Consider the following 21,302-nt stretch of genomic DNA (forward strand, 5'->3'; position numbering starts at 1 on the left):
GATGATCCAGAGGAGGAATGGGAGAAGGTCATGTAGTCTGATGAGACCAAAATAGAGCTTTTTGGTTTAAACTACACTTGCCGTGTTTGGAGGAAGAAGAAGGATGAGTTCAACCCCAAGAACACCATCCCAACCGTGAAGCATGGAGGTGGAAACATCATTCTTTGGGGAAGTTTTCTGCAAAGGGGACAGGACGACTGCACCGTATTGAGGGGAGGATGGATGGGGTCATGTATCGCGAGATATTGGCCAACAACCTCCTTCCCTCAACAAGAGCATTGAAGATGGGGCATGGCTGGGTCTTCCAGCATGACAACGACCTGAAACACACAGCCAGGGCAACTAAGGAGTGGCTCCGTAAGAAGCATCTCAAGGTCCTGGAGTGGCCCAGCCAGTCTCCAGACCAAAACCCAACAGAAAATCTTTGGAGGGAGCTGAAAGTCTGTGTTGCCCAGCGACAGCCCCGAAACCTGAAGGAGCTGGAGAAGATCTGTATGGAGGAGTTGGACAAAATCCCAACTGCAGTCTGTGCAAACCTGGTTAAGAACTATCGGAAACGTCTGATCTCTGTAATTGCAAACAAAGGTTTCTATACCAAATATTAAGTTCTATTTTTCTGATGTATCAAATACTTATTTCATGCAATAAAATGCAAATTAATTATTTAAAAATCATACAATGTGATTTTCAGGATTTATATTTTAGATTCCGTCTTTCACAGTTGAAGTGTACCTATGATAAAAATTACAGACCTCTACGTGCTTTGTAAGTGGGAAAACCTGCAAAATCGACAGTGTATCAAATACTTGTTCTCCCCACTGTATATACATACATATACATATTATTTCTGTTAACGACTACGTGTAATTTGACGTATCTCCTCCAAAACTGCCGGACGGATTGTCGCCACCTTCGGCATGCGGGTGCTCTGTGGTCTAATGAACAGCATGGGCTATGTGAGATCGCGCCAGACGGACAGGTTTGGGAATTTTGGGCGATTTTCTAATATTTACATTCGTTTGCATGGCGACGTGTGACGTCACCGCTGAGAGGCACAATTCCGTCATGACATCATCAGTCATTCGCTGATGTTATTACGTCTGTCGTCGACAGACCGTCACCGCCGAGAGGCGTAATGCCACTCCCCGAAAACAGCGTCTGCAATGTAAAACCCTCTTCTGCACATGCTGACTACCTCAGAAGGTGAATTTGACACAAAAAATGTAACAAGAAACATTGTATTTAAACTAAAGATTAATTTCTTTAAAATATTATTTCTGTTAACGTCTGCGCGTATTTTGACGTTTCTCCTCTGAAACCGCTGGCAGGAATGTGCTCATTTCCCATATACAGTACTGGGGTTTCTTAATGTGACGAAGATGATGCACTAAATTTCTAAGCTGGAATTGGATGACAACGTGGCTTCAACAAGATTTTCAACCCATCGACGACCGCATTTATTCCCGTTCGGTCACCATCGCTGAACTGCTGTCCAGTAAGTGCTGCCGTCTATCCCAAAAATATGAACTCGAGTAAGGGAATAATTGCATCAAACACTGAACATAAACACAACTGATAATAAATAGTATAGCTCAGAACATCAGCAATGGTTGTCATGTTTTAAAAATCAGCGTGGAAGGAGGGGAACAATGAGCGCCAGAGCTCTGCCAACATGATGTACCCCGATTGGCTCTTTCCCGGACTGTACACGCCCTCTTAGACTGTCAATTTGTGTCTGAAATCCAACGTACATATTAAAAAACACCTGAAAATAAGTTGCAATAGGCCTACGTCCAGATAACATCAAAGGCTATAATCTGAAGGTAGGGGGAACCAGGGAACGGGAATGAGGTCATCCCTTCATTGCCCGGATTCTCTTCTTTTCTTTGTTCTTCGAAAGCGCGGTGTCCGACAATAGATTCTGTACCTTGAATGTGTGCGTGTTTCCTGTTCAAATTAAAGAGGTGTTCGATTGTCGGATGCACCCAAACAACTGCCGTAAATTACATTAATTGTCAATATCAACCGCCATCGTTACCTGTGTTGTGTCTTGCGTCTGTGCTCTTCAAAGGAAAGCGTCCAAGCGGTGTTCGATCGTAGGATGTGCGCCAAAAAGTGCCGTTCATTGAAATTTGCATTCTGATTCTCGGTCACCCTCCACTGCTCCTGTTCAGTCTCGGGCTAGGCCTATATCATGTTAAACTTGCCCCATCAGACGCCAACCTTCCAGTCACACTGCAGAGGATGCCATTTCCAGTCAGACTTGCATACTCGATGACTATAAACAAATCCCAGGGCCAAACATTTGACAAACTCGGAATATACCTCCCAGCCCCCGTGTTCTCCCATGGCCAACTATATGTTGCATTTTCACATGCAAGAGGTTACTCCTATATATCTATCAAAGTGGACAATAATTCCTCACAAGGACTCTTCAGCAACAAGACACTCACCCAAAATGTCATCTACAGGGAGGTCCTTTAGAAAACTAAGGACAGGTAACCATAGTGCATCACATCCCTAATGACAACCTCCCCAGCTTCCCATAACATCAACTATTATGCCCATCCACCTTTTGCCGCCCATTCAACTCCATGCGGAGCACGGGTATATGCTAGTATATGTATGTATGTATATATATATATATATATATATATATATATATATATATATATATATATATATATATATATATATATATATATATATTGTTACGGCTGTGGAAATTCGCAATCCACCATAAAGAACCTTAGATCAGTTATGACGATAAGTAATTGTGTAGTTAAATTTCCCCACCGTTGGTTAGAGGGAATTTCCGTGTTCACTGGGCTGCGATCCTTTGAGATAGCCGTTTTTCTTTTCTCTGTCATTATTTTGGACCAATCACCCCCCAACAACCAAATCGCCACCACTAACAACTCCCACGAACAACTACATCAAACCGCCACTACCTTCACCTCCACAACCCCACCCCGCAAACATCGCTTCACCCCCATTCTCAAACGACGCCCACCAACAACCAAACCACCACAGCAAACCCCCCACCACCTTCGCCTTTCTCCCTCCACACCACCTGTCAACACCGAACGTCGTGCTGTCCAAAGCCCGTTCGGTGATTCTTACCAAACGCGTCGTGCCACGAGTGTACATGGATAATTTCGGGAGAGGAAAAACGGATCAGGAGAGGTTCACGCCCCCTTTCCGTCCGTCCAATGGCTGAGCGTCGGGCGGTGTGGCCCCACCTCCAAACGTGAAGCTTATGGATCCCTTTTTGGAGAGAGAAACGGATCAGGAGAGGTTCACGCCCCCTTTCTGTCCATCCAATGGTTGAACATCGGGCGGCGTAGCCCCGCCTCCAAATGCGATTTGATCCGCGTATTTGCATATACGCCCCTCCTCCGGGCTATATAAGAGCGAATGAGTCTAGTGGAGTCGGAGAAGGCGGCAGTGGAGGATATACGGGGACGGACGGTGGAAAGGAAGAAGCTCGAAGCAGGCAGTGCAGACGGGGTCCGATTGACGAACGGGGAACGGAGCTCGGAATGGAGGTCGAGGGGCGAGTTGCGGAGTGGAGCAGGGACGCGGAGGAGGGCTCGCGGGCGAGAGTTCGCCGGAGTCAGTGCAGTCCCGAGGCCCCGTTGGGGGGGGGGGACCCAGCGTCAGCCATTCCCCTCTCCCCATCCCGAGCAACAAGAACCTTCCCCATCCCAGGCATCAACTATTCCCCCCCATCCACGCTGAGATAGCGCCGGTAACCCCATCCGTTCCCCACCCCAACCGTGGTGCCAACCGAGAAACACGTGCTTGCGCGGAGCACGCCGGAGGGAGCTCCCCGGCCACGCCAGGGGCAAGGAGTCAGGCGCGTTACGCTGACATTGCAGCTTGCCCGCCATCGCGCCACGAGGGCGCGGGTTAGACTTCGGTCTCGTGGACCTGGCCGCTCATCCAGGTTCCACGTGCATTTGGTCCACGGACCTGTCTGCCTCCTTGCCTATGAGGGTGGCTTTTGTTTTCTTTGCTTTTTGTGTAAATGTATGTGTGGCACCAGTCTTGCAAGTAAACCTGAATAAGTGTGCTGAAAATAATTGCCTTTTTATTGGGTTGTCACTCTGCGTTGTGTCCTTGCCTTGACTGTATACATGCATTTTTGTACAACTGTAAATACGTGCCTTTTGCGCTTCCGAAATAAATGTGCCTGTTAAATTGTGACCCGTTTCGTTGCGTCCTTTCCTTCGTTTGAAAGTTCCATCTTGCATCACGGAAGGGATTGGTAGAAGGGTGCAAGCACCCGGTAAATAATCACGTCCGTCGGGGCCGGCGATAACACCGCTCGGTTATCACTGAAGCACGGAACAGACCGCTTAAGCGGTTCGTGTCCTAGGCCGGCCAGCGGCGAGGTACGATCGCCCAGTTAACTACACGCGCAGGTACTTAGGTAGGTCGAGTTTGGCGAACAACCCTATCCTGCGCGGGTGGCCGATTGGCACGATTGTGGTGGGGTCGAAAGACCCACCCGTGACTACGTCCTGGCGATAGTTCCAAGGAGGGTCACGACTGAATTGACCGTTCCGGTGGGCGACGCGGTCACGATTCGAGTTACGTGGCCGATCGCACGCCGGGCGGACCGAAATTCGTAACAATATATTCCAATAATATAAAGATGTTAAAGGTCATAGAAAATTTTTTTTGGAGGTTTACCGCCATTGATGCAGCGTCTTTTACACCAAATTAATTTAACACGTTACATTCGTTCTTCGTGCCCGTTTATGTCCCAGATGACGTCCTTAAAAATGAAGTTTCCTGTTTGCAATGATTTTCAAGTTTGCTTCACCGCCAGATGGGCAGACAGAGTAAAAATGTTATCTCACTCCTCTCTGCGCATGTGTAATCAGGACCAATTCAATCATTCAGAGCTAAAGTACAGGTTTGTTTTCCGATCTGTATTCAAAATCTAACATTCAATTGAAATTAACTTATTCCTTCATTATAAACTGACGTATGTAGATAGACACACAGAAGTAAACCAAATGCTTAACCCTGATTTTCGTTTCAAGTGCGAGTGGTAATAAATGCTTCAGTCATGTTAAATAATACAGTAGGCTACCTAAGTAAGCCTCAATGTGCCGGTCCAATGCTGAGTAATATCAATTAACAAAACCTTTAAATCAAAACAGATGACATTATATAAGGTGAGGTGTGGGCAGTGATTACGGGAGAGAGAGGGTAGTGGAATTTTACTTCATACAATATCTGGACTTGTGAAAATGCGAGATAACAGAGAGGATGAAATAAACTTTTGGAGCATGCCAAAGCAAGCAGGTGACAATTAAAAATTTGGTCGAAAATGTAACGTTTAATTCACATGAAAACAATTTTGCAAATTAAAATAATTCACTTCAGGTTTTGATAGTTGTTTGTTTTTATGCACTAGTATTCAACATTTTATTTCATTCAAGCAAGCCAAAGAAAATCCAAGAAAACAGTAGCTGCTTTTATCGTTTCGATATTCTTTGATACAATGTTCGATACAATGTTCGACATTGCAGTCACACTTAAAATATTGTCAAAGATTATTTTTATTATTCAGTAATACCCTGGGTTAGGTCAACACTTTTCATGTTGTTTCGCAAATACGTCGTCACATTTATTAACACCCCTTCTCAGCTCACACTTATGTCATTTTAAAAGCCATACCTTTTTACTCGAGTATTTTCAGAAGTGACAAGATTGATAAAGATGCCAGAATACATTGCTAAATTACCAAATCGGGAGAATGCAAAATCATCGAAATAACTACTGTACTTTGCCTCAGACATAAATAAATGTGCTTTACTGTAGTGGCTAAGAGGCATTGTAAAAGTGTTACCTTAGGAGTGAAAATCGATTTTATTCATCGAATGGATTCTGGTGAATGTGCCCATGATGTTGCCAAGTGGTTAAGTTTGCCTCTGATAAATGGATCTGCTGACGTTCAATGAAGAAGGAAGAGGAAGACGACGAACCACCAATTTCGATCGCTTCCAGCAGAGGTTTAATTTTATTTAAATATGTCGGGTAATTGCTTTGTATTATATTTATATGTTCAGTGCCTTTAGAAAGTATTCACACCCCTCAAATTTTGTCACATTTTGTTGTTTTACAGCATGAATTAAAAAATGGATTGCATTAAAACAATTGTCACCAATCTACACAAAATACCCCATAATAAAAGAGTGAAAACATGTTTTAAGAAATTTTTACAAATTAATAAAAATGATGAAAATCTGAAATGTCTTGCGTCAATAAGTATTCAATCCCCGGAGTCAATACCTTGTAGAAGAGCCTTTGGCAGCGAATACAGCTTCGAGTCTTATTGGGTATGTCTGTATCAGCTTTGCACAGTTGCATTTGGGGATTTTCTCCCATTCTTCTCACAGATTTGTTCAAGCTCTGTCAAGTTGGATGGGGAGTGTCGGTGAACAGCAGTCTTCAAATCTTATCCCAGATTCTCAATGGGATTCAAGTCTGGGCTTTGATTGGGCCACTCAAGGACTTTCAGGTTCTTGTTCTGAAGCCATTCCCGTGTTGCTTTGGCTGCATGCTTAGGGTAATTGTCCTATTGGTACGTAAATCTTTGCCACAGTCTAAAGTCATTTGCGCTCTCAAGCAGGTTCTCCTCAAGGATTTGTCTGTGTTTGGCTCCATTCATTGTTCCCTTTATCCTGACAAGTCTCCTCATCACTGCCACTGAAACGCATCCCCACAGCATGATGCTGCCATCACCATACTTCATGGTCGGGATGCTGTTAGATCAGTGATGAGCTGTGCTTGGCACTTTTCCACCAAACGTAGCACTTTGCATTCAGGCCAAAGAGTTCAATTTTCGTCTCTTCAGGCCGCATAATCTTTTGCCTCAATGTTCTCAGAATCTTTCACATGCCTTTTTCAAACTCCAGGTGTGCTGTCAAGTGCGTTTTTCTCAGGAGTGGCTTCCATCTGGCCACTCTCCCATAAAGCCTAGCTTTGAGAAGTGCTGCAGACACTGTTGTCCTTTTGGCAGGTTCTCCAATCTCAGCCAAGGAACTCTGTAGTTCTGTTGGAGTTGTCATTGGGTTCTTGGTCACCTCCCTGACCAAGGTCATTCTTGCTCAGTTGCTCAGTTTGGTTGGATGGCCAGCTCAGGAAGAGTCGAGGTAGCTCCATATTCTTTCCATTTTGTAATGACGGAGCTCACTGTACTCTTCGGGACTTTATACACTCTCGAAATTGTTTTGTACCCTTCCCCAGATCTATGCCTCCACACAATTCAATCTCTGACTTATACTGACAGTTTCTTTGACTTCATGGTCAAGTTTCTGCTCAGACATGCACTGTCAACTGTGGGACCATACATAGAAAGGTGTGTTTCTTTCTAAACCATGTCCAATCAATTGAATTAGCCACAGGTGGACTCCAATCAAGTTGCAGAGACATCTCAATGATGATCAAAGGAAATTGCATACACCTGAGCTCCATTTGGAGTGTCATAGCAAAGGGGTTGAATACTTATCGACGCAAGACATGTCGGCTTTTCACTTTTAATTAATTTGTAAAAATTTCTAAAAACATGTTTTCACCTTATCATTAGGTGGTATTTTGGGTAGATCAGTGAGAATTTTTTAATTTTTGTATTTAACCCATTTTAAATTTAGGCTGTAACAAAAAAAAATGTGACAAAAGTCGAGTGGTGTAAATACTTTCTGAAGGCACTGCATGTGTACTTGAATACAACTGTCATTAATCAAAAAATGGCAATATCCGGTAAAAAATGAAATATAATACCAGAAGTGATGTTAGAAACCACCTCCCTCCCACTTATTAATTGAATTATTATGAGAAAAATTGCTTTGATTTTCGTCCTTTCGATATTCATCGCATTTTTCAGGAACGCATCCCTGACGTAAACCAGGGTTTTGCAGTATTATTAAATACTAGCAGATGTACCCACCAGGGTAGGGATGGTATGGGATATGATCAAATGTGAGGGCTGTAAAACAACAACAACAAACCTATTCATGAAGAATGGAATAAATGGAGACAACAACAATCCAGTGAAGGTTAGGATTAAAGCACTGGAAAGCTGTGCATGGCAAACGCTTTGAGAAAAGTCTACTTTTGATTGGGTGAAACAAAATAAAAGTTGGAAGTACATTTAGATGCCATAAGTAGAACTTCAAGGACACTTAAAACACCCACCACCAGAAGGAAACCTGATAGATACTCTCTCCCTCTGTCAGGGAAGTACTTGCACGATACCACGTGTACAATGCAAAATTGAAAGTCACCTCCATAGCCGACTTGTAATAACCACTCTCACGACCACTGCGTGGCACTATACGGTACACGTTTACATCGAGAATTCGTGCACTCCCCCCCTCACCCCCACCCTCTCCATCCCGAACCCCCGCAACTACGATATACTGTTGGACCACGCTACTCGTGGATTGGCTGTTCACGGACCCCGTGTATTCGTGGGTCATAAAGTGTGACCGCCTTCGACATTCGCGCTTCACATATTCGCTTTATTTATTTTAAAAAATTCTTACACTTCTGGACTGCTCTCATATATCAGGTCAGGTCAGGTCAGGTCAGGTCAGATTAGATCTATGACTTGCTACACGTACCATATAAACCTGTCCTAACCTGTTCCATGGTCTGGTTGTCGGTGACTAAGCCATCTCCTCCACCAAGTTTCTTGGTGAGGAGGGTGTATGATATGGACACCCAGCAGGATGAAGAACAAAACCTGTCAAAGGGCAGAGGAGCTCCTTGGCCCACTCTTCTTGTGAAAACTGCTAAAGTTCTCCCAGATTTGAAGGGTGCCTTCTCCCAACTGCTGTTTATAGATATCCCCACAGGTGTTCAATGGAATTTAGATCTGGACTCATTGCTGGCCACTTCAGAACAGTCCAGCATTTTCTCTTCAACCATTCTTTGGTGATTTATGAAGTGTGTTTGTGGTCATTATTCTGCTGCAAGACCCATAACCTTCGATAGAGACCCAGCTTTCTGACACTGTGTTGAACATTGCACTCCAAAATGCCTTGGTAATATCCTGATTTCATGATGCGATGCACACATTCAAAGCACCCAGTGCCAGAGGCAGCACAGCAACCAAAAAACATCACTGAACTTCCTCCATGTTTGACTGTAGGGAAGTTGTTCTTTTCTTTAAAGGCTTCATTTTGTTTTCTATAAATTATGTAAACATAGATGATGTGCTTCACCAAAAAGCTCTAATTTGGTCTCGTCTGTCCACAGGACATTCTCCCAGAAGGATTTTGGCTTGTTCAGGTGTTTTTTTGGCAAACTCCAGTCAGGATTTCTTACGTCTTTGTCTGTCTCTCTGTGTCTCTCTCGCTGTCTGTCTGTGTCTCTCTCGCTGTCTGTCTGTCTCTGTCTCTCTCAGCAGTGGGGTCCTCCTGGGTCTCTGACCATAGAACCCCCTTTCCTTGAGTTGAAACTGTCGTACGTTTTGTCAGAAGGTCAGCTTGAATCTGTTTGGCAGTTAATCGAGGTGCTTTGTCCATCATTGAAAATTGGAACACTCCTTTGCTGCAATCTTCGATCAAGTTTCCTCTTGCGGCCACGTCCAGGGAGGTTGGCGACAGCGCCATGGGCCTTAAACTTCCTGATAACATTGCGTATGGTGGACACAGGAACATCAAGGTCGCTGGAGATGGACCTGCAGCCTTGAGATTGTCCATGCTTGGCTACAATCTCGGGTCTGACCTCCTCAGACAATTCTTTGGTTTTCCTTATTTTCTCCATGCTCATTGTGGTACACACAGTGACACAAAACAGCAGAATGACTCTTTTTCTCTATTCAAACTGGTTGAATGAGTGATCTTTATATTGCAGGCACCTGCAACTCACCACAGGTGAGTTCAATTCCAAAGTAAAGAATCACCTGCTTGAAATCTAATTATTTCTAACAACTTCTAAAAGGTGCCAATTAATTGTCCGGGCCATTTTAGAATTTCTGTGTGGAATAGGCAAAGATTTCACAATTTTTTCAGCTTTTATTGTTTTGCTCCATTTCAAACAAAAGAAATACAAATGTGGATACCAAAGATTTTTTAATTTCAACAATTTTCTGGAAAAATGGTGCATTTTTGGAAAAAGTGCAAGGGTGCAAATAGTTTTGGCCATGACTGTAGATTCAAAAAATTAAATAATTCTGGCTGACACACCATGCCTCTGATCAAGTTGAGATTTAAAACATATATTCCCCGTCACTACTCGATCATTATTGTGAAGCTTCACGTCGATTGATTGAGCCATTGAAGAGAAATAATTTTTTTTAAGATTTTCGTTCAATCCAATATGGCTGCCAGAGCATGCCACATAAATTATTCATGAATATGCTGGTATCCACAAGGCTTGGGGAACATGTATGTGAACTTTACACTCAATCTGTCCAGCTGTTCTGGAGAAGAAGATTTTTTATAGGTTTTAGGGTAAATCCAATACAGCTACCAAACCATGTGACGTATGACATCATATGTGCAAACCTTTTGTTCCTCATGGATAGGCGGTTATACGTGTAAAGTTTCACCTTGACCTGTTCAGCCATTTCAGAGAAGATTTTTGAAAGTTTTCTTTTAAAATATACATATCTATGGCTGCCGAATCACATGACTGATGAAGTCATCAATTTTTTTGTCTATGGACCATTTTATCCAGAGATGATCCTCAAAAAATTTTCATACTGATCACATGTTGTGTTCGACATATGCAATTATGATGTCATAACGAAGGCAGCAATGACGTCATAAAAAATAAAAATCACACATTCCCCATGAAGAGTATTTACCAATTACCAAGTTTAAATTTTTTCCTTGGTGCGGTTTCAGAGATACAGAGGTCCAACGTTTTTCCATTTTCAAACATTGTTACCACACCGCACGACGTATGACGTCATAATTATCAATAAAACATTCTACATTAGTCGGTACTCCTATGGTTAAAATTTGGTTTCAATCGGTTGCAGAGAAAAACACTAAAGTTCTGTGCGGACAAACAAACAAGAAGTCATCGTGCAGAACATGAAACTTGCAAAATACATAAAATAAATTTGACCTCCAAAATAATTGGTGGGTGAATTCAATGACAAAATAGGCAAATCCTCTTTAAATTTGAAGTCAATCGGATGAAAATTGACAATTTTAGAAATTCGGCCTATGTTGTCCTTTTGGCCAATTTTGACCTCAAAAATAATTGGTGGTTTAATTCAGTGACATGATATGCAAATCCTCTTCAAATTTCAAGTCAATGGGATGAAAATTGAGGATTTTAGAAATGCCGCCTAACGTGTTGATCTTTGGCCAATGTTGACTTTTTGACCTTAAAAACAATAGGCTTCTTCATGATGACAAACTCTACAATGTGGTGATGTTTCGTGAAGATCAGTTTAAAATTGTGACCTGAAGGTGCCAAACAGACGAACAGACAGACAAACAGACAGACAACAAAATCGACTGATCAATATACTTGAAAAATCTTCAATTTTGCACGTAATGAATGAACACACCCACAAGCCAAATTATATATCGTCACCCTCATAACAAAAGTGCCTAAGTCATTTTAGTCGTTGATGAAGCTTAGGCACTTTTGTTATGAGGGTAACCATATAATTCGAATAAAAGTACCCGTCGCTTCGCTGATGGATTTAATTAACAGAAAACATGTTGTTCTTCACAAACATTCTGCTCGATTCACTCAGTAACTTGCACAAGGCCATCTTCCACCTGCTTAGAAGTCAGCCAACATCACAGAAGTCAACCATCCTTGCTGCATACATGTCATAAGCAAAAATCACTTCTGCTTTGCTGTGAAGCTCAGTGTTGTTTGCTTTGGTTTAATCTTAAAATTAATGAAATTAGACATTTTGAAAATTTCGTATTATTCTCACTCCAATTTCAACATCACAGGAATGCATATTATCAAGTTAATTAACTTTCTTTATATATGATGATGATTTGTAATTCCTATTACTACCAGGTGGTACAATAAGATACTCATTTCCAGAGATAATTGGGGTTTGCCCCTGATCCTGAACCCCCTCCCCCACATGCACTACCCTGACATAAACCATTCTTGGGGTACCCTTTGGCAACAAGCATAATTTGGTTGGATTTGGTTCAGTAGTTTTTTCGTTTTTAAGCATATATAAACAAACAAACATTTATTCCATCCATCTATTGGGACCATACTCTGTGCAGAGCATTGGTCCTGCCTCAGCAGTTTCCTTGGCGATTGGGCACAATCCTGGACGGGTCGCCGCTCCGGCACAGCATACCAGCAGGCTGGCACTCATTTTGCCGACCTCGGAAGGATGACAGGCAGTCAACCCCACCTGGTATTAATTAAACAGCAAAGTGGGGTATGAACTCAGGATCATAGGATCCCAAGCCCACCACCCAAGCCATTGAGCCATCACCAGAGCAATTGGTCAAATCCCACGATATTCAAATCCACAACATTTAAGGTTTACTGTGTCGATTTATACATATATACAGGGATGCAAATTAACGGCTGCCCGGTCGCCTAACTTTTGTGCTGGGCGGGTACACAATACTGCCTTACCTGCCTGGCTGGCGAATCACCGGTGATTCCTGTTATTTTGTACAATTTGTACTAGCTTCTCTACTAGAACTACTGTTTTTGTCCGCAGAAATCCGTAGAAATCACCGGTAATTCTGCGGCGGCCATTTTGTCTGTTTTCATCTCGTTCCAAATCACGCGTGATTGCGCGAGATTTGACGGTTTGGTGCGGTTTGGACGCATTTTCTCATGCCCAGGTTGGTTAAATGAGTGAATTCGGGTGAATGAGTGAATTTCATGGGTGAGGTTAGGTGAATGAGTGAGTTTTATGAGGCTTTTGGGTTAATGAGTGAGTTTGATGAGTGAGGTTAGATGAATGAGTGAGTTTGATGAGTGAGGTTAGATGAATGAGTGAGTTTGATGGGTGAGGTTGGGTGAATGAGTGAGTTTGATGGGTGAGGTTGGGTTAATGAGTGAGTTTGATGGGTGAGGTTGGGTTAATGAGTGAGTTTGATGGGTGAGGTTGGGTTAATGAGTGAGTTTGATGGGTGAGGTTGGGTTAATGAGTGAGTTTGATGGGTGAGGTTAGGTGGATGAGTGAGTTTATATGTGATATTGGGTGGACGAGTAGTACCCCCACCATTGTCCATCACCCACAACCCCCCCCCCAATCGTCCATCAGCCACAACCACCCCCACACCCAAAAAATGCCCCCCCCAGCACTACTCACAACCCCCTGCCCCCCCATCACCCACACAAAAGCCCCCCCATCACCCACAACCTCTTCCTCCCTGCATCATCCCCCCACCCCCACCCCTCATCAAACTCACTCATCCATCCATCCAACTCACTCATCCACCCAACTCACTCATTCTGCAAACCTCCTCCATTAAACTCACTCATCAAATTCATTCATCCACCCAACTCACTCATCAAACCAACCTCATCCATCAAACTCACTCATGTGAGTATTTTCAAAGTGTTTGATATTAAATGTGTGACTTTTGTCTTTATTTTATTGAGCCGGTAGAAATTCTGCTGGGCCGGTAACTTTTTCGAGTCAACGGCCCTGCTGGCCGATATATAATGAGGAGGAGTGGCAAGTGAGAGTGTACTGTATTGTGGTGAAGAAGAGGCTGCACACCGATATGGCTATGTAAGATGCCGATTGACGTTACATTCTATGGTGATCAATAAATTCTCCATCTCATAAACTGTGACTCAACCTCGTCTTATTACAGTACATAAGGGTGATGTACAAGACTGCTTCAGTCAGCTGAACTTCTGGATTTTTTAAAATTTTAAACAATCTATAAAATCATCATTGTATTAAAATTAAGGAATACACCTGAACACAGGGCAGGGAAGTGTGTTCTATGAACTCTCTAGTTCTCAAATGTTTTTGTCAAGTCAACCCCTTTCAACATTATCCAGACTTAAAATTAAAATTATATAAAAAATACATTTTTATAATTTAATAGTTATTTTAAATGCAAAAGTTATAATGCTGCTTCAGTGCTGGGCAAAGCTGCACGTGTGACGTAATTGTTTTTTTTAACCACAATGAATGTATGATGAAGCTTCGAGTAGATCGTACCTGATTTGGATACAATTCACATTCAAGGTATTAAAATAAACATGGTTAAATTGCACAAAAAATATTATGGTCAAATTAGACAACTTTGTCGACCATTGCCCAAGGCCAGTTGGGCCCACTAGTCGAGCCCATAGGCCTTGCAGAATATCTCAAAACAGGCCTGGTGCAGACAAACACACTCAAGAAGAGGTGCAGATAACTTTAACGTAAACCACAATCAAGGCACAAAATCAATTTGCCCTGACCTCAAGTTAGATGTTAAAATGTAAAGGATACTCCCGCCAACTTTGTCGAACTGTGCTAAAGGCTGTCTGAGGCGCAATATATTAAAGTTGGAATGTGTAAGGACTCGCACACCTGAGCATGAAGTGCGTGCGTGCACAAAGCCATACACAAACCCCGAGTTTTAAAATACCATCTCCCACCCTTTGGAATGGGTGATGCTAAGAAAGAAAGAAAAAAACGTCCTGTTGTAATTCCCATAAACACCTGGGTGCATCAAGATGTTCACGATTTATCATGAACATTTGTCTCGAAAAAAAAATACCCAAAATTCTGCAACCACCATGACTACAACACCAGCACAGTCACCAGCCAAACATACCCGAAACTGGCCGTACAGGGAGACCATGGAGAAAAACAGTACAACTGCCAAAGGTCCCCAGAAATCTGGATTGTCCCGCACCACCTGTCGATTGAAGCCAAGGGCTGGCAGGGGCATCAGTACACAGCGCAGCTTGTAGTATATATCTTTGAGATCAATGTCCAGTTCTTCCCTAAAAGAAGAACCAGAGGGAGATAACATTTATTCATTGAAGTGCTTCCTTTGTCAACATCCTCCATGCACATACACAGCACCATCACTGCGATGATGAAACTAATGTAAATGTTTAAACATCATGAAGTTCTAATTTTTAAAGTTTCTGGTGTACCAGAAACATTCCAGTTTTCATCAAATGGAAAGCAATGTAAAGGAACAGAAGCCTTTATGAAGAAAGTTTGGTGGCTACACTCGGTGATGTAATGGTTAGAGTGTCTGCTCTGACTCTGGAAGGTCAGTGGTTCGAACACGACACTGGTTGAATCATACCAAAGACTAAAAATGGTACTTGGCGCTGTCTTTACGTTCCATATTTAGAGAATAAAGCACGAACAAACAGTGATATGTTGGGAATATTGCACAGAATTGATGGAACTAAAGCCTCCTTATACATTGAAGCTCCTTGTAAGGGATCTCGTATTTATTATTATTATTATAGTTGTTTTCTACATTAATTTAAAGGCTCGTTGAGTAGTTTCTACATATATCACTCTCCGTAGAGTAGATATATGTAGAGTGATATCACATATATCACTCTACATATATCACTCTTCTACATATATCATTCTACATATATCAGTTTCCTCACTCTCCGAAAACATGGACCATCTTCTATCTTCTCATCCAAACTCTCTCTTCCTCTTATGTGGCGACTTCAATTGTCATCACGCCAGTTGGCTAGGTGTGGGTACCTCTCTCACCTGCCATGGGACATCAGCAAAAGCTTTCTGTGACTCATTGGGACTGACTCAATCGGTCAACTTCCCGACCCGGATCTCAACCAATGGTACTCCATCTCTTCTGGATCTGATTTTGACAAATTTCCCTGACAATATCTGCTGCTCTTCCTCCGCTCCAATTGGTTCTTCTGACCACGTCCTTGTTAAAGTGGACATCTCTCTGGCTGTCATCAGAGAACCACCTCACCGCCGTCGAGTCTGGCATTTCAATCAAGCCGACTGGCAGGGTCTCCGAGCAGCCATCAAACTTACAGACTGGTCTCCTATCACTACTTTCTCAAACATCAACTCATCCTGGGAATTCTTTCAAAGAAACTTGCTCTCCCTCATGCACAGATTTATCCCCTCTCGTGTTCAGTTGTCTTACCCTTCCTCCCGCCCTTGGTTTACTGAAGCTTGTGGTGAGGCAGTTGTCCTGAAACAACTTGCCTTTGCCTCATGGAAAGCAAACCCAACTGAGGGCAATCTCAGTTCTTTCCACAAAGCTCGGAACAAGTGTGTATCTACCCTCAGGAGAGCCAGAAAACAACATCTTTCTCATCTCAAGTCTGAACTCTCAAACCTCTCTCCCTCCTCAAAATCCTGGTGGCGTTTAATCAAATCTGTTTCTGGTGTATGTTCCCCCTCCATCCCCTCCCTTACCTCAAATGGCCGCACTGCTGATTCCACACGTGATAAAGCTGAATGTCTAAACTCGGTGTTTGCAGCTAAATCTTGTGTCCCAAACCCATCACTATCTCTACCCACTTTACCCAGTCGCACCCAACTGTCCCTGGACTCTGTATCCTTTTCTCCTGACAAGGTGGAGAGCTTGCTTTCAAACCTCGAGTCAGATTCTGCAACCGGTCCAGACGGCATCAGCCCACGTGTCCTCAAAGCCTGCTCTTCTGCTCTTGCTCACCCTCTCTCTGTTCTATTCACCCTCTCATTTTCCCAAGGTCATCTGCCATCTGCTTGGAAATCTGCTAACATCACTGCCCTGCATAAAAAAGGTGCAAAAACAGATCCCTGTAACTACAGACCAATCAGCCTTCTCCCAATCATCAGCAAGGTTATGGAATCCATCATTGCTTCAGACATGAAATCCTTCCTCTTCTCCAATGGCTTGATTTCCAATCATCAATTTGGTTTCAGACCAGGTCACTCTACCCTGGATATGCTGCTACTGCTCTCCCATCAATGGATGGAGGTCCTCAATGCCAGACAGGAAATCCGAGCCGTATCCCTGGACATATCACGTGCTTTTGACACAGTCTGGCACCCTGCCCTACTCACCAAACTCTCTTCCCATGGTATTCAAGGCCATCTCCACTCATGGCTCGCAGACTTCCTCTCCTGTCGCAGTCAACGTGTGGCCCTAAATGGAGTTCTTTCATCCCCTCTTCCTGTGCAGGCTGGAGTTCCTCAAGGTAGCGTTCTGGGCCCTGTTCTTTTTCTGGTTTTCATCAATGATCTCTCGGACTCTCTGGAAAATCCTCTATTTCTCTTTGCCGACGACTCCACCCTCTGCCGTACCATCTGTCATCCCTCAGACCGGCAAGCAGCAGCTTCTTCGCTCACTGCAGATCTGGATAAAATCACAAACTGGTCCAACACGTGGAACATGTCTTTCAATCCACACAAATCTCACACTCTCACTATGTCTCTTCGAAAGGACCGTTTACAAAACCCCCCATCCACTTTCTCAACAATCCTCTGGAAGAAGTCTTTTCTTTCAAGCTTCTGGGTCTCACTATCTGCCATGACCTTTCCTGGGAAAGTCACATTTCCAACCTTGCCTCAAAAGCCAGTCGCCGACTGGGAATCCTCCGTCGTGCAAAGTCCTTCCTCGGCCCTCTTGAGCTCCTGACTACTTACAAAGCTTTTGTCCGTAGCCTGATGGAGTACTGCTCTCCCCTCTGGGCTGGTGCTCCTGCCTCCCACCTTTCTCGACTTCACGCTGTCGAAACCAGGGCTTTTAAGATCATTGGCATCTCCCGCAATGAAGCTGAGTCTTTGGGCCTCTCACTCAATCACCGCAGGTTGGTCGGTGGTCTTTCTGTCTTCTACCGACTCCTCTCCAGCCTTGCCCCCCTGCTCTCTCTGCGATTTGTCCCAACCACATTTCCACAGGGCGCTCAAGGTCCGCCAACAACCCCATTCTGGTAAAACTACCAAAATCACGAATCACTGCTCATCTTCACTCTTTCATTCCTCTTTTTTCCCGCCTTTGGAATAAACTTCCTCACTCTATTCTTTCCCATTCTTCCCTCCAGGCTTTCAAAACAGCTGTTCACCACCACCTCTTATCTTCCCCCATCCAAATCCTCGATCTTTTCTACCCCCGATAATCCACCCAAGCCCACTTCCTTCAATTCTGCTTTCCTTCCTGAAAGTCCCTGTAATGTCCATCTTCTCCTCGCCATGTTCCCCGTCCCATCCCCATCCCTCTCCCTTCCACAGTTCACCTGTGTCTGTTCCTCAATGTTTTGTCCCTTCCACTCCCACCCCTCTTGTCTCATGCCTCCTTGCTGTGAGTTGTGTGTTAGCTCTCATACGAGCCTCGACCAAGGTATACAAAAAAAAAAAAAAAAAAAAATATCACATGCAGGACAGAGAAAATAGTGGATCTCAGTGTATATTTACATGACTTGCAAGGAAATTAGTGGACAATGTATCAACACATATGTGGTAAATGGAATTTGAGTCTGGGTTCCCTGCAACATGAGGCATGAGTTCAGATGAGAACACCAACAGGGAAACTACAGTATCTATAGAAAGTGGACACCCCATTTGAAACTTTTCACCTTTTGTTGCCTTTTAGCCTGGAATTAAATTGCATTACATCAGACTTTTTCCATCTTTATTTACGCATCGCAACCCACAACTTCTCAGTGAAAAACAAATTCCACAAATTTCAGAAAATTAATTAAAAATACAAAACTAGAATATCTTGGATGGATCAGTGTCCACCTCCCTTATAATAGCAATTTTAAATTAGCTCAAATGTAACCAATAACGTTTAACATCACACACCATGTTAATTGACCTTCCACCTGTGTTAAATTATAGCGATTCTGATTATTTCGGAATAAAATCAGCTGTTCCTGTTGGTTTCCTCTGCTGGGTGGTGCATTTCACAGCAAAGACTCAACCATGAACATCAAGGAGCTTTCAAAAGAGTTCCGGGATAAAGTTGTGGAAAGGCACAGATCAGGGGATGGATAAAAAATATTTCAAAGGTCTTGAATATCCCTTGGAGCACAGTCAAGACAACCATTAAGTGGAAGACGTATGGTACACCAAAACCCTGCTTTGATCCGGCCACCCCTCCAAACTGGATGACCAAACAAGGAGGAGACTGATCAGAGAGGCCACCAAGAGACCAAGGGCAACTTTGAAAGAGATACAGGCCATTATGGCAAATGCTGATAACTGTGTGCATGCGACAACAATATTCCAAGCACTCAACAAGTCTGGCAAGAACAAAGCCATTACTCAAAAAAGCAAACCTTGAGTCCCGTGTTAGGTAAGCGAAAATCCACTCTGGAGATTCTGAAGATATGTGGCAAAAAGCTTTGTGGTCTGACGAAACAAAGATGGAACTTTTTCGCTGAAATGCAAAACATTACGTTTGGTGCAAACCCAACACAGCACATCACCCAAAGAGCACCATCCCTACTGTGAAGCATGGTGATGGCAGCAGCATGTTATGGGGATGTTTCTCCTCAGCAGGGACTGAGGCACTTGTCAGGATAGAAGGGAAAATGGATGGAGCAAAATACAAAAAAATCCCAGGAGGAAACCCTGCTTCCTTCTGCAAGAAAGCTGAAATTTGGATGGAAGTTCACCTTTCAGCATGATAACGACCCGAAGCACACAACCAAAGCTACACTGAAGTGGCGAAGAAACAAAAAGAGAAATGTACTTGAATGGCCCAGTCAGAGCACTGACCTAAATCCAATAGGAAATTTGTGGCTTGACTTGAACATTGCTGTCCATCAACGCTCCACACGCATCTTGACCGAGCTTGAACAGTTTTGTCCAGAAGAATGGGTAAATATTGCCCAATCAAGGTGTGCAAAGTTGGTAGAGACCGATCCCAACAGACTCACAGCTGTAATTGCTGTCAAAGGTGCTTCCACCAAGTATTAACTCAGGGGGGTGGACACTTATCCAACCAAGATATTCTAGTTTGTATTTTTAATTCATTTTCTGAAATTTGTAGAATTTGTTTTTCACTTGGAAGTTGTGGGTTACGATGTGTAAATAAAGGTGGAAAAAGTCTGATGTAATGCAATTTAATTCCAGGTTATCAGGCAACAAAAAGTGAAAACTTTGAAAGGGGCTGTTGACTTTCTATAATCTATAGGCACTGTACGTCCTCATCTAAAAGGCTACAAAACGCTTCATCTTTGATTAGCAAAAAGGAGAAAAATGTGCCAGTAATTGAATTTTTTCTGATTTGTTTTTGACCTTTTGTCCCTGCCCCATGAGCGGGAATAAAGACGATAAGTACTACTCTCTCACCTTCGTGCCATGTGGTGATTGTAACTACCAAGTTTGGTGAATTTCTGCCCAACCGTTTAGGCAGATATGTAATGACAGACAGACAAACAGACAGACAGACAGACAGACAGACAGACAGACAGACAGACAGACAGACAGACAGACAGACAGACAGACAGACAGACAGACGAGCCGATTACAATATCGCCCTGTTTTTTTTTTGGGGGGGGGGGTTAAGCATGCGGATAACAACAGTTGCCTTACAGCAGGGGTTTTTGGCTGTCTGGGTCATCTCCTTCTTCCACCTCAAGTAACCAACCATATCCCTTCTTCTGAAGAAATGCTGCAGTTGTCGATTGCTGCTGAGAATCATCACCAAGCATCAGCTTCACATCTGTGGAAGCTATATTCCCACTGACATCTGGTACACAAAACATCACACCAGTAACATTACAACATTGATCATAACATCTGCTTAACATCAAAATAAAATTGTTATGTAAAAAGTCAGAGCAAAATGTCATTTTACCGTGAATTCGGCACGAATCTGAGCTCCCAGCTTAACATGGCGAGCAGGCACCTCGAGCCACCACCCCGGCCCGAAACGTGCACCGAGCGTAGTTTGTATGTAGGATGGTAGCGGACTTTCTCCACTACCCATGGGCTCCTTAAAGAGCCACAATGCACATTCGGGACCTGAACCAAATCCCTGGATCGCCCTTCCCACGACCCCTCCTCGTTGCTTACAGTCTTACTGTGGTTTGATGACTGAATGAGGGCTGCGATTATTCTGGACCCTCACCCAGGACGTTCCTGGTGAGATGCGGTGGATAATATAGTTTCTGTAACGCAGTCGTGTGTCGCGAGGCGCCAAGAATAATGGCTGACGCCGCGTGGTGCTCGAAAGAGAGTGGTGAATTGTCACGATGCAGAGGTACGAGGGGGTGTGGGAGTATTTTTTCCGGAATGCAGGAGGCGTTTGTGGTCAAAGTGGTGAGATTTGGTGAGCGAGGTGAGGAGTAAGTTGAGATGCCGGTTGGGAAATGGTGCGCAGATTTGAATGGAAAATAGCGCGCAAATTCCCGAGGAAGGT

General features: G+C 43.5%; 1 protein-coding gene across 1 annotated transcript in view; it reads right to left on the reverse strand.

Moving 5' to 3' along the window:
• YIPF4 (Yip1 domain family member 4) overlaps window positions 1-21,302 on the reverse strand; it is a 29,661-nt gene that overhangs the window by 4,930 nt on the left and 3,429 nt on the right. The window contains exons 2-3 of the mRNA XM_085888093.1: window positions 20,474-20,630; window positions 14,766-14,937 (exon numbers count right to left, since the gene is read on the reverse strand). Of these exons, the coding sequence (XP_085744219.1) occupies window positions 14,766-14,937; window positions 20,474-20,630 (329 nt within the window). The remainder of the gene's footprint in view (window positions 1-14,765; window positions 14,938-20,473; window positions 20,631-21,302) is intronic.

Source organism: Eptatretus burgeri, chromosome 7 (assembly GCF_056783735.1).
Source record: "Eptatretus burgeri isolate ZD-2024b chromosome 7, Ebu_testis_v1, whole genome shotgun sequence".
NCBI lineage: Eukaryota > Metazoa > Chordata > Myxini > Myxiniformes > Myxinidae > Eptatretus > Eptatretus burgeri.